We start from the raw sequence: 14902 nt of genomic DNA on the forward strand, positions 1-14902 counted from the left end.
CCAAATGATATGTTTGGCGTAAAGGCAACACAGCTCATCACCCTGAACACACCATCCCCACTGTCAAACATGGTGGTGAAACCAAATACCGTACCACCATGGAACAAGGAAATCACCAGAAAGTCTTAAAGCTTAGGAATCTTTGTAATAAGCCTTTATTTATAGAAATGGCAACAATGTTTAAAAAATATATAAAATAATATGTAAAAAAAATAATATAAATACACCGCAAGGACAGGATTACATAATACCCATACTCAAAAGAGTACCCCCAATACAGGAAAAATCCTTATATTTTCTTTTTTAGTTGTGTACGTAATAAGGTGCAAAGAAAGTGCAATAGCCATATAAGGAACGTGTTCAACAATTACAAATATTAAAACACTATATATGTGAGGATTACATAAAAAAATTCAATAGCATTTGTGAAAAAAGCTCAATAGCATTTGTGAATAAAGTGCCAAAGAAAAGGGATTGTGCACTATAAAAATAATTGTAAGAAATGACGACACACTTATTATAAAGTGCCTCAGTGCATAGACCTATATAAGGTCTGTAGGCAAATAACCATACACAACAATGCAATAGCACAGCGGTATCACTTTTATATATACCTGGGGGGTATATTGGGTCCTGAACCTGCGGGCGCCCGACGCGCGTTTCGGATGTGTTTCCTTCGTCAGGGGGTGATCGTTAATGATCTAGAAAGATTTTTATAGTGTAGGCTTACCGAGCGCTGCGGCCCGGGTGTATCTGGCGCATGCGCAGTCAGGAGGTCTGCGAGTTCCGGTCTCCAAGTCACATGACCGGCTGCACAGGGACGGAGTACCCGGCGTAACCTAGGAACCATGGACGCAGAGCGCCAGGGCTCGCAGACACAGACCGCGCATGCAAGCTACCAGGGACACAGTGTGGGAGAAAACGTAAGTGATCTAAATGCACATAATATAGTAGATCACACGCAAATAGCAGGTACTGCCCAAACTTTTACATGGAGCTGGGAGGACAAAAGAAAAGGAGGGGGTATAAAAGTAAAATTCTATAATGCGGGCATATATATGAAGCTACGTTGTATATGGCTCAGGTCAATGCCTAAATGCCTGCATTGAGCTAATGGAGAGGGGGGGCTTCTGTAAGACAGATTTTCACCATATCGTTCGACACATGTATATTATATATATATAATTATATGTGTCTGCGAGCCCCTGCGCTCTGCATCCATGGTTCCTAGGTTACGCCGGGCACTCCGTCCCTGTGCGGCCGGTCATGGAGACCGGAACTCGCAGACCTCCTGACTGCGCATGCGCCAGATACACCCGGGCCGCAGCGCTCGGTAAGCCTATGCAGCGCCCCAGAGTCCTGGGGGGAGCTAAGGGTGCTATGTATTAGGCCACTCCTCACAATCTGGTAAAACTGGGGGTTAGATAGGAAGTTAGAAAGAAAGCTGACTGGGTTGGAACCAGGCAACATCCTGTGGCAGAGGGTGTTGCAGGGGAAGATTCAGGGGGGTCCCTGTCAGGGGTGGGATCCTGACAGAGGCCTAGCGAACAGAAAGAACGTTACGGGACTGCGCCTGCACTTCATTGCGGCGGTACCCCAAGAAAGGACAAGAAGCGAGGTTTATTGTGCTGAGTGAGAAACGAGATCAACGCAACAAGGAGAATCACCAGTAGGAGTCGTGCTGTAAGATGAGGCAACATCCTACTGAGGCGCGCAGCCAGTGGCCGGAAACGCCGAGGAAGTATTGAGCTCCAGGCCTTACTTCAAACCTACGGCAGGACAGTCAGTTCTAGGCGGGCTGTCTCACCCAAAATCACCTAAGCAGACACAGGGGGCAACATTTGGAGAGGAGCGACTCTAGGGTCCCGGAAGACCTCTGAGCCTACCCGTCATTCGGGTGCGTCCTAGCCATATCATCTGGGGGACGAAGCAGAACATCATAATCGAGTTGTGAGGGAACTTCAGAAACAGACACAACAGTTGTGAGGACTATCCCGTAAGCTCAGCAGGGAAGGACTACAACACACAAGCGCTAGAAGGTAGGCAAAGATTTCCACCTGCAAAGGGAACTCTGGAGGTGCCATCGGACCGGCCGGACTCAAGCAGCCCGGTTAACCGTATTCCAGACTGAGGATCCCGAAGCCTTCAGTAAAGAGGTAAAGAGGTAAAGAGACTGCAACCTGGTGTCCTCGTTATTCACTGCGACCTGCACCACACCACAACATCATCACTCCTCATCTTCACTGGACGCCCCTCAGCAGGGTCACGGACCGGGTCTAGCCACCGTGACAACCCCAGAACTGAGACAGGGAGGCCCGGTACCGGGTACCCCTCGGCCCTGCGGCAGTGGGGGCACTCCACCTACACTATAAAAATCTTTCTAGATCATTAACGATCACCCCCTGACGAAGGAAACACATCCGAAACGCGCGTTGGGCGCCCGCAGGTTCAGGACCCAATATACCACCCAGGTATATATAAAAGTGATACCGCTGTGCTATTGCATTGTTGTGTATGGTTATTTGCCTACAGACCTTATATAGGTCTATGCACTGAGGCACTTTATAATAAGTGTGTCGTCATTTCTTACAATTATTTTTATAGTGCACAATCCCTTTTTTTTGGCACTTTTTTCACAAATGCTATTGAGCCTTTTTCACAAATGCTATTGAATTTTTTTATGTAATCCTCACATATATAGTGTTTTAATATTTGTAATTGTTAAACACGTTCCTTATATGGCTATTGCACTTTATATTCTTTGCACCTTATTACGTACACAACTAAAAAAGAAAATATAAGGATTTTTCCTGTATTGGGGGTACTCTTTTGAGTATGGGTATTATGTAATCCTGTCCTTGCGGTGTATTTATATTATTTTTTTTACATATTATTTTATATATTTTTTAAACATTGTTGCCATTTATATAAATAAAGGCTTATTACAAAGATTCCTAAGCTTTAAGACTTTCTGGTGATTTCCTTGTTCCATGGTGGTTCGGTATTTGGTTTCTTCACCACAGTGGTTTTTACTGTTGCTCTCACAGTACACCCTAATTACCAGTTTATTTGTAATTTTGGGAAGATATATATATCAGAGGTGTAATTTTGAGGATTGAATAAGGGTATACTGTGTATAATCCAAACGTGGTGGCAGCATCATGGTTTGGGCCTGCTTTTCTTCAGCAGGGACAGGGAAGAAGGTTAAAATGTATGGGAAGATAGATGGAGCCAAATACAGGACCATTCTTAAAGAAAACCTGTTGGAGTCTGCAAAAGACCTGAGACTGGGACGGAGATTTGTCTTCCAACAAGACAATGATCCCAAACATAAAGCAAAATCTACAATGGAATGGTTCACAAATAAACGTATCCAGGTGTTAGAATGGCCAAGTCAGAGTCCAGACCTCAATCCAATCGAGAATCTGTGGAAAGAGTGGAAAACTGCTGTTTATAAACGATCTCCATCAAACCTCACTGAGCTCGAGCTGTTTGCCAAGGAAGAATTGGCAAGAATTTCAATCTCTCGATGTACAAAACTGATAGAGACAAACTCCAAGCGACTTGCAGCTATAATCGCAGCAAAAGGTGGCGCAACAAAGTATTAAGTTAGAGGGGCGGATAAATATTGCACGCCCCACTTTTCAGTTTTTGAATTTCCACAAAAATTTAAAATAACCAATAAATTTTGTTCATCTTCACAATTGTGTTCCACTTGTTGTTGATTCTTCACCAAAAATTTACATTTGGTATCTTTTTGTTTGAAGCATGATATGTGGGAAAAGGTTGAAAAGTTCCAGGGAGCCGAATACTTTCGTATGGCACTGTACTACTTTAAACATATTTTTTAACTTTATACTGCATGAGACATTTCAGAGAAACCTTTTTCTATCCTGTACAATGCTGGGATAAGGGTTTAGGTGCTGTAAATATGAGTACAGGTTCCCTTTAATACCCTAAATGTAAGGGTTATACATCAGACCTTCTGCACAAGAAGCTGTAGAAGGCACATGGGGTCCCAGTGATTCCCTTTTACACAGCTAGGAGCTCCATATGCCTTTGTCTGGTGTGCTGTGTTACAATGTTAGTCTTGCCTAAAAGCAATATTTTACAGGAGAATGGGTTGAAATATCTCGGTAATATGCTGTCAGTGGTGCATATCAATTAAAAGCACCGCCATATGAAATTGGGGCCATACAGAATGCCTTTAAAAGATAATGGCTGCCATATTGATATCTCCAGGTTGTACAGAGCCATAATAATCTCTTGTGCATGAGACCTTACTGTTTTTCCTTTATTACTGTTTTGCTTTGTCCTAAACACTAAACATCTTTATATTTGTCATTACCGTAGGTTCCACTTCCAGGATACATTGAGGCATATCCCAGGTCCAGATACCCAAACAACTCTCCTTCCCGGCTTCCCAGGCAGTTTGGGCAACCAGTTAATTTACATCCTAGCCTAGACCATGCGACTGGACCATCCATGGGAGCTTCTCAACAAAGTCTAGCAGACACTGACACTCCGGACGCCTCCATCACAAACCTATCCACAGCAGCACTGGTTAAAGCCATACGAGAAGAGGTTGCAAAACTAGCAAAAAAACAGACAGACATGTTTGAGTTCCAGGTCTGAGGATGCCATGAAATTGTCATGTTCTCAAGTGCTCCAAATGCTAAGTTGTTCAGTTATGGTAACAGTGCCTAAATAAATAAGAACTTACATGAGATTTTATGATTTTTTTTTTCAAGTGAATGAGGACAAATGATGATCTGTTACTATTAATTTGATTTTTATTTATAATGTAAATTATTAAACAATTTTTTGTATTGACCTCAATATCAAACGGATTAACTTTTTCTTATGTTGGGAAAATATACCAGTATTAATCATAATCAATGAAGCTGACCTTCAGCCATGTCGGTGTATATTTTTTAAGATGGGCAGGTCACTGCGCGGCTGGTCATGGCGATGTCGCTCCCATAGTTTACACTTCTGTGCAGCCGGTTGTGGGTTGGACTGGATTCCAAAGTGATTGACAGCTCTGCTCTAAAGATCTTGTTATGCCACAGTTCTCCCATGTCTCTGCAGACCCTGCTAATGATGTTTTTTTCTCATTTCCATTGCATACAATATAAGCACACACAAAATGCATTGCAATGCCGATAGCAGTTATTGTCCAACACACAAAGCGGCATTAACAGCAATGAATGTAGTATTAAGCAACTTTAAAGCAGTCTTAAGCCTGCCCAGGAATGTTTAACCGATCCATGGATATCAGAATCACCTGACTGAATGATGGACACTGAATTTTATTTACTTGCACCCTAAGGATCACTAATAAAATAGGCGTCATCATTTTATTAATACCTTATGCAGCGCCTGCAGTATGATTATCTCTGCCATGGACAATATGGTTAATTAATGAAGTTGTGTTTTGATTGCCAATGGCTTGGCTTAGGAATCCCATGGTGAATGATTGGTATAGTTGGGAAAAGCCTGTCTCACCCACTGTTTCAAATGATTGGCTGCCATTAGAGTTACCATTGATTCAGAGGACCCGGTCCATTGGCCACGTCAGTAATTTGTGGCTGTCTCATGGGAGCCCTGAGAACTGCCTCCTACCTCCTGATATCTGCTGCAATTCATTTGATTAGATGGCCTTGTGCGACACCACCATAATGATGTTGTGCCTGGCCAGCTAATCAAAACTCTATAGCCCATATAATACATGGAAAAGACACATTTTAAATATTTTTTTCTTTTATTCAAAGAAGAAGCTCCTGGGTAGTAGATACCCTTATAATCTCTATATGCTCCCGCTTTCCTATGAATTTTATATGCTCTAAAAATTGCTCTCCATATCTGTAGGCATCATTATGACCTCTATATGCTCTAGCACTTGCTCTCCATATTCGCCAGCTTCCTTATGACCTCTATATACTCTAGTAGTTGCTCTCCATATTTTCCAGCTGCCTTATGACCTCTATATACTCTAGCACAATGGTCCCCAACCTTTCTGACCTTGAGAGCCACATTCAGTTCTGAGAGAGGGTCGCGAGCCACATTCAGCTCTGGGAGAGGGTCGCGAGCCACATCCAAGTCTCGACTCCCTTACTATAATGGCAACCAAAGCCCCCATTATGGGTATGATGATAATCAAAGCTTTTCCACATAAATCACCCCAAAGCATAATACCAAGATCCAGGGGTTATCACAATACCCCTTCAGTATTCTCCCATCAATCACTCCCAAAACATGGTTGCATATAGCTTCAAGCACCTCCTCTCCCAGGTAGTATCATCCAGTTCTCAGCTTACCATACTTAAACTATATCTAAACGAAAGACCAGTATATGTGCATCCACATCTGCTCTTCTGTGCAGGGCTGCTCACAACATTCATAATTTTAAAATGTGATTTTCATACCTGTTTGTTAGATCTGGAGCTAATGCACCAAGCTGGCAGACAGCCGCGAGCCACAATTCATGGGACCGCGAGCCACATGTGGCTCCCGAGCTACAGGTTGGGGATCCCTGCTCTAGCAGTTGCTCTCCATATGTTCTCACACTGTTATTATTATTATTATTATTATTATTTATTGTTATAGCGCCATTTATTCCATGGCGCTTTACAAGTGGGGAGGGGTATACATAACCTCTATGTGCTCTAGCACTTTCTCTGCATATTTTCCAGAACCCTTATGACCGCTATATACTCTAGCAGTTGCTCTCCATATTTTCCAGCTTCCTTATGACCTCTATATACTCTAGCAGTTGCTCTCCATATTTTCCAGCTTCCTTATGACCTCTATATACTCTAGCAGTTGCTCTCCATATTTTCCAGCTTCCTTATGACCTCTATATACTCTAGCAGTTGCTCTCCATATTTTCCAGCTTCCTCATGACCGCTATATACTCTAGCAGTTTCTCTCCATATTTTCCAGAACCTTATGACCTCTATGTGCTCTAGCAGTTGCTCTCCATATTCTCCAGCATCCTTATGACCTCTATATACTCTAGCAGTTGTTCTCCAGCACCTTTATGAAGTCTATATACTCTAGTGGTTGCTCTCCATATTCTCCAGTACACTTATGACCTCTATATACTCTATAAACATTATTTTGGCAATACAAAACACTTCAAAAGAAAGTCTTGATTTTCTGGAGCTATACTTCTCAGGCTTGTAAGAACCATAGGGGAAGGGCTATAAAAAACTAGTCAGCACCCCATCCTCTAAAATATTAAATATATGATTACAATGCTATTGTACTTTGAGGTCCAGTTGATGAAATGTTTCATGGAGTGAGCACTGATTCTTTTAGACTTTAAAAGGTTTCTTAGACTGGCGCTTGGCTGAAGCAGGTAAACTGAGAACCTTGAGTACATTTGGCTTAGAACATGATCTCTGGCTGGCCGCACAAACAAGCCTCTGTCTGCCTGAGGCTTCCATTATTAAGTAAGAAATAATGCTAAGCCATGAAACTGTGAGCTAAAGAGCTGCTAAAACGAATGAATGTCTACTTTCCATCCTAGGAATACTTGGAGATAGAACCCTATTATATATAAAGCTTTGTGCCTTAATTTAAGATGTACATACAGTAAGAATCCATTTGGTGATGCCAACTATTATTCAATCTGGATACAATTGTGCCATGAATCTAATATTGTGGTTTGTATATATGTCCATGTCAGTATTCAGCCTCCTGGCATTCCTAATACTGATTTGCTGCATATTTATAGTCCAATTGTAGTAACTTGTAGCTTCATTTGCATTCCCGCAATCCTCGATATGATTTGTGTGATACAAAGGACAAAACTAGGGATTTGCGTGTCTGTCCTATCAAGGTTCATAGAAACACAAAAGCTTTGTATTTTACCTTTTGTACCAGAGTTGGTAGCCTAACATTTCTGGGGAGGCCACTGATAAATGAAACTTTAAGTAATTTAAAACCCTTGTTGCCCAATGCAAAATGTATTACAGGGTATACATTAAGGAAAGTTGGTCACATTGCAAAGAATGCAATCATCTATCTAGTTCTATGTAGTAGATACCGCCACACAGATGCACAGAAAGAAAAAAATGCTGCTTGATTTCTCTTAATTTCCATTCTACAATCATTGATTCCCCACCCTTGTGTTTTCATCTTCTTATAAATTAAGTAATAAAGCAAATTAGGACTTGGCAGATGGTAGTCACATGGGCTGCTTATATGGTACATATACTCTTAATACCTCACAAATTTCACACTTAAATGGGGTTTCCAGTGAAAACAAGTTATCACCTATCCACATGATGTTCACAGGCCAGGTGATAACTTTACCCTGGGACCCACAATAATTGTTTTATCTGAGAAATTTTATCCCCATTACAAAATGGAGTGGCAGGCTGGTTGCCCGACCATCACTCCATTCATGCTCTATGGATCCGATTGAGAAGTCAAGCACAGCTCTTGGCAGCCCTATAGAGAGTGAACTGTGAGGTGATTGACCATGAGCACTGCGGCTCCATTCTAATGGTGATAAAAGATCCACATTTCGTTGCCGGTTACAGAGGTCAGACAGAGGGGGAGTTATTCCGCTCACACATAGGGTGTGGGAGGCACAACACTCATTAGCACATAGTGTCACAGTGGTATGACAGTTGCAGCTGTGATCCTTGCCTGGTTTGGCGTTCTGGATTATGGGTAATTTGGCTCTAATGAAGAAGTTCACAAGAATATTTGTTGTGACCAACAGATTCCTCTGAATCCAAAGATGTAATCAAATGGTTGTTTTCCCAAACTGTATAAATAAGAATACATTTTCAAACTCCAATCCGATAAGTGTTTATGCTGCAACTGCTGAAGAACCCAATCTGGGATCAAAAACACATTCTTATTTACATACAGAAAAAAAAACCATCATTGGATCTGTGTTATGGACCTGGTGGTTAGGTGCACCTGGAATGACCTGATGGTTAAACTAGAAGACAGGACAAGCTCTGGGAAGTGGGAACTCTGCTGACCGCAAATCCTGATCCTATAACACACACACTAGAAATAGCTGTGGAGCGTACCTAACTCTTCCTAGACGCCTCTTCACAGCCTAAGAGCTAACTACCCCTAAAGATAGGAAAATAAGCCTTACCTTGCCTCAGAGAAATTTCCCCAAAGGTAAAGGCAGCCCCCCACATATATTAACTGTGAGTTAAGAGGAAAGTCACAAACACAGGGATGAAACAGGTTTCAGCAAAGGAGGCCAGACTTACTAGATAGACTGAGGATAGGGAAGGAATCTATGCGGTCAGCACAAAAAACTACAAAAAGCCACGCAGAGTGTACAAAAAGACCCCCGCACCGACTCACGATGCGGAGGTGCCACTCTGCAACCCAGAGCTTCCAGCTAGCAAGGCAATATCATGTTAGCAAGCTGGACTATAACTTAGCAAGCACTAAGAAACATATTCAGTACAAAATGAACAACAAATGAACTAGCAGGGACTTAGCTTTTGCTGCAGTAGACAGGTCATCAGAAAGATCCGAGAGAGATCTGAACCAGTACTAATACATTGACAGCTGGCATGGAGTAAAGATCTGAGTGGAGTTAAATAGAGAAGCCAGCCTAGCCGCAAACGAGGGCAGCTGAGGGAGCAACCTCAGAACCAGCAGTTCCACTCACAGCCACCAGAGGGAGTCCACGGACAGAACTCGCCGAAGTACCATTCATGACCACAGGAGGGAGTTCGAGAACGGAATTCACAACAGTACCCCCTCCTTGAGGAGGGGTCACCGAACCCTCACTAGAGCCCCCAGGCCGATAAGGACGAGCCAAATGAAAGGCACGAACCAACTCAGCCGCATAGACATCGGAGGCAAAAACCCAGGAATTATCCTCCTGACCATAGCCCTTCCATTTGACCAGGTACTGAAGTTTCCGTCTCAAAATACGAGAATCTAAAATCTTCTCCACCACATACTCCAACTCCCCCTCGACCAACACCGGAGCAGGAGGGTCAACGGAGGGAACCATAGGCGCCACATATCTCCGCAACAAAGACCTATGGAACACATTATGGATGGCAAAAGAAGCTGGAAGGGCCAAACGAAACGACACAGGATTGAGAATTTCAGAAATCTTATAAGGACCAATGAAACAAGGCTTAAACTTAGGAGAAGAAACCTTCATAGGGACATGACGAGACGACAATCAAACCAAATCCCCAACATGAAGTCGGGGACCAACACAGCGACGGCGGTTGGTGAAACGTTGAGCCTTCTCCTGGGACAATGTCAAATTGTCCACTACATGAGTCCAAATTTGCTGCAACCTGTCCACCACAGAATCCACACCAGGACAGTCCGAAGGCTCAACCTGCCCTGAAGAAAAACGAGGATGAAAACCAGAATTACAAAAAAAAGGCGAAACCAAAGTAGCCGAACTGGCCCGATTATTAAGGGCGAACTCAGCCAATGGCAAGAAGGTCACCCAATCATCCTGATCAGCAGAAACAAAGCATCTCAGATAGGTCTCCAAAGTCTGATTAGTTCGTTCGGTTTGGCCATTTGTCTGAGGATGGAAAGCCGAAGAGAAAGACAAATCAATGCCCATCTTAGCACAAAAGGACCGCCAAAACCTTGAAACAAACTGGGAACCTCTGTCCGACACGATGTTCTCCGGAATGCCATGCAAACGAACCACATGCTGGAAAAATAGTGGAACCAAATCAGAGGAGGAAGGTAATTTAGGCAAGGGTACCAAATGGACCATCTTAGAGAAGCGATCACAAACCACCCAGATGACCGACATCCTTTGAGAGACAGGGAGATCTGAAATAAAATCCATGGAAACATGCGTCCAAGGCCTTTATGGGACTGGCAAGGGCAAAAGTAACCCACTGGCACGAGAACAGCAGGACTTGGCCCGAGCACAAGTCCCACAGGACTGCACAAAAGAACGCACATCCCGTGACAAGGAAGGCCACCAAAAGGACCTAGCCACCAAATCTCTGGTACCAAAAATCCCAGGATGACCAGCCAACACCGAACAATGAACCTCAGAGATAACTCTACTAGTCCATCTATCAGGGGCAAACAGTTTCTCTGCTGGACAACGGTCAGGTCTATCAGCCTGAAACTCCTGCAGTGCCCGCCGCAAATCAGGTGAGATGGCAGACAGAATTACCCCCTCTTTGAGAATACCAGCCAGCTCAGGAACTCCCGGGGAATCAGGCACAAAACTCCTTGAAAGGGCATCGGCCTTCACATTCTTAGAACCCGGAAGGTATGAAACCACAAAATTGAAACGGGAGAAAAACAGCGACCATCGAGCCTGTCTAGGATTCAACCGCTTAGCAGACTCAAGATAAGTCAGATTCTTGTGATCCGTTAACACCACTACGCGATGCTTGGCTCCCTCGAGCCAATGTTGCCACTCCTCGAACGCCCACTTCATAGCCAACAACTCCCGATTGCCAACATCATAATTACGCTCAGCAGGCGAAAACTTTCTAGAAAATAAAGCACATGGCTTCATCACAGAGCCATCAGAAGATCTTTGAGACAAAACAGCCCCTGCTCCAATCTCAGAAGCATCAGCCTCGACCTGAAAAGGGAGCGAAACATCTGGCTGACACAACACAGGGGCCGAAGAGAAACGACGTTTCAACTCCCGAAAAGCCTCAACGGCCGCAGAGGACCAATTCACCACATCAGCACCTTTCTTGGTCAAATCAGTCAATGGTTTAACAACACTAGAAAAATTAGCGATGAAGCGACGGTAAAAATTAGCAAAGCCCAAGAATTTCTGAAGGCTCTTCACAGATGTAGGCTGAGTCCAATCATAAATGGCCTGAACTTTAACAGGATCCATCTCGATAGTAGAAGGGGAAAAAATGAAGCCCAAAAAGGAAACCTTCTGAACTCCGAAGAGACATTTAGACCCCTTCACAAACAAAGAATTAGCACGAAGAACCTGGAACACCATTCTGACCTGCTTCACATGAGACTCCCAATCATCCGAAAAGACCAAAATATCATCCAAATATACAATAATGAATCTATCCAAATACTTTCGGAAGATGTCATGCATAAAGGACTGAAACACAGATGGAGCATTAGAAAGCCCGAATGGCATCACCAGGTACTCAAAATGGCCCTCGGGCGTATTAAATGCTGTTTTCCATTCATCGCCTTGTTTAATACGCACGAGATTATACGCCCCTCGAAGATCTATCTTGGTGAACCAACTAGCCCCCTTAATCCGAGCAAACAAATCAGACAGTAGAGGCAAAGGGTACTGAAATTTGACCGTTATTTTATTCAGAAGGCGGTAATCTATACAAGATCTCAGAGAACCATCCTTCTTGGCCACAAAAAAGAACCCTGCTCCCAACGGTGACGACGACGGGCGAATATGCCCTTTCTCCAAGGACTCCTTTATATAACTCCGCATAGTGGCGTGTTCCGGCACAGATAAATTGAAAAGCCGTCCCTTAAGAAATTTACTACCAGGAATCAAATTAATAGCACAATCACAATCCCTATGAGGAGGTAGGGCACTGGATTTGGGCTCATCAAATACATCTCGGTAATCCGACAAAAACTCAGGGACTTCAGAAGGAGTAGAAGGAGAAATTGACAACAACAGAACGTCACCATGTACCCCTTGACAACCCCAACTGGACACAGACATTGATTTCCAATCCAATACTGGATTATGGACCTGTAGCCATGGCAAACCCAACACGACCACATCATGCAAATTATGCAACACCAAAAAGCGAACATCTTCCTGATGTGCAGGAGCCATGCACATGGTCAACTGAGTCCAGTACTGAGGTTTATTCTTGGCCAAAGGCGTACCATCAATTCCCCTTAATGGAATAGGAAACTGCAAGGGCTCCAAGAAAAAACTACAGCGCCTGGCAAACTCCAAGTCCATCAAATTCAGGGCAGCGCCTGAGTCCACAAATGCCATAACAGAGTAGGACGACAAAGAGCAAATCAGAGTAACGGACAAAAGAAATTTAGGCTGTACAGTACCAATGGTGATAGACCTAGCGAACCGCTTAGAGCGCTTAGGACAATCAGAGATAGCATGAGTGGAGTCACCAAAGTAAAAACACAGCCCATTCTGACATCTGTGTTCTTGCCGTTCAGCTCTGGTCAAAGTCCTATCACATTGCATAGGCTCAGGCCTCTGCTCAGAGGACACAGCCAAATGGCGCACAACCTTGCATTCACGCAAGCGCCGATCGATCTGAATGGCCAAGGACATTGACTCATTCAGACCAGCAGGCGTGGGAAACCCCACCATAACATCCTTAAGGGTTTCAGAAAGACCTTTTCTGAAAATTGCTGCAAGGGCACACTCATTCCATTGAGTAAGCACAGACCACTTTCTAAACTTCTGGCAATATACCTCCGCTTCATCCTGACCTTGACACAAAGCCAGCAGGATTTTCTCTGCCTGATCCACAGAGTTAGGTTCGTCATAAAGCAATCCAAGCGCCAGAAAAAACGCATCTACATTTAGCAATGCAGGATCTCCTGGCGCAAGGGAGAATGCCCAGTCTTGTGGGTCGCCACGTAACAAAGAAATAATGATTTTTACTTGCTGAATGGGGTCACCAGAGGAGCGGGGTTTCAAAGCAAGAAACAGTTTACAATTATTTTTGAAATTCAGAAATTTAGATCTATCTCCAAAAAACAAATCAGGAATTGGAATTCTAGGCTCTAACATAGGATTCTGAACTACATAATCTTGAATGTTTTGTACCCTCGCAGTGAGGTGATCAACACAAGAGGACAGACCTTGAATGTCCATATCTACACCTGAGTCCTGAACCACCCAGAGGTTAAGGGGAAAAGAAAGACAAAACACACTGCAGAGAAAAAAAAATGGTCTCAGAACTTCTCTTATCCCTCTATTGAGATGCATTAACACTTTGTAGGCCAGCTGTACTGTTATGGACCTGGTGGTTAGGTGCACCTGGAATGACCTGATGGTTAAACTAGAAGACAGGACAAGCTCTGGGAAGTGGGAACTCTGCTGACCGCAAATCCTGATCCTATAACACACACACTAGAAATAGCTGTGGAGTGTACCTATCTCTCCCTAGACCCCTTTTCACAGCCTAAGAGCTAACTACCCCTAAAGATAGGAAAATAAGCCTTACCTTGCCTCAGAGAAATTTCCCCAAAGGTAAAGGCAGCCCCCCACATATATTAACTGTGAGTTAAGAGGAAAGTCACAAACACAGGGATGAAACAGGTTTCAGCAAAGGAGGCCAGACTTACTAGATAGACTGAGGATAGGGAAGGAATCTATGCGGTCAGCACAAAAAACTACAAAAAGCCACGCAGAGTGTGCAAAAAGACCCCCGCACCGACTCACGGTGCGGAGGTGCCACTCTGCAACCTAGAGCTTCCAGCTAGCAAGGCAATATTAAGTTAGCAAGCTGGACTAGAACTTAGCAAGCACTAAGAAACATATTCAGTACAAAATGAACAACAAATGAACTAGCAGGGACTTAGCTTTTGCTGCAGTAGACAGGTCATCAGAAAGATCCGAGAGAGATCTGAACCAGTACTAATACATTGACAGCTGGCATGGAGTAAAGATCTGAGTGGAGTTAAATAGAGAAGCCAGCCTAGCCGCAAACGAGGGCAGCTGAGGGAGCAACCTCAGAACCAGCAGTTCCACTCACAGCCACCAGAGGGAGTCCACGGACAGAACTCGCCGAAGTACCATTCATGACCACAGGAGGGAGTTCGAGAACGGAATTCACAACAGATCTGGTGGCATCTGTTGGTCATGCCAAATATTCCTGTGAACTTCTCTATTGCCTTGCAAGAAGTTTACACTTAGTTTTTACCCCTAGATTCCTAAACCTTTTGGGTCCCCACCAGCGCAAGGGTTTGA

General features: G+C 43.7%; 1 protein-coding gene across 6 annotated transcripts in view; it reads left to right on the plus strand.

Moving 5' to 3' along the window:
- KIAA1549L (KIAA1549 like) overlaps positions 1–4892 on the plus strand; it is a 673640-nt gene extending 668748 nt beyond the window's left edge. For 2 of the 6 annotated variants that reach the window (XM_077288116.1, XM_077288117.1), the window contains one exon: positions 4354–4833. In XM_077288116.1, coding sequence (XP_077144231.1) covers positions 4354–4635 — 282 coding nt within the window. In that variant the 3' untranslated portion in view covers positions 4636–4833. Of the gene's footprint in view, positions 1–4353 lie in introns of all 6 variants that reach the window. The other 4 variants (XM_077288115.1, XM_077288114.1, XM_077288112.1 and 1 more) reach the window with 4 other exon arrangements.
- The last annotated feature ends 10010 nt before the right edge of the window (positions 4893–14902 follow it).

This window comes from Ranitomeya variabilis, chromosome 2, assembly GCF_051348905.1.
Source record: "Ranitomeya variabilis isolate aRanVar5 chromosome 2, aRanVar5.hap1, whole genome shotgun sequence".
Classification (NCBI taxonomy): Eukaryota; Metazoa; Chordata; class Amphibia; order Anura; family Dendrobatidae; genus Ranitomeya; species Ranitomeya variabilis.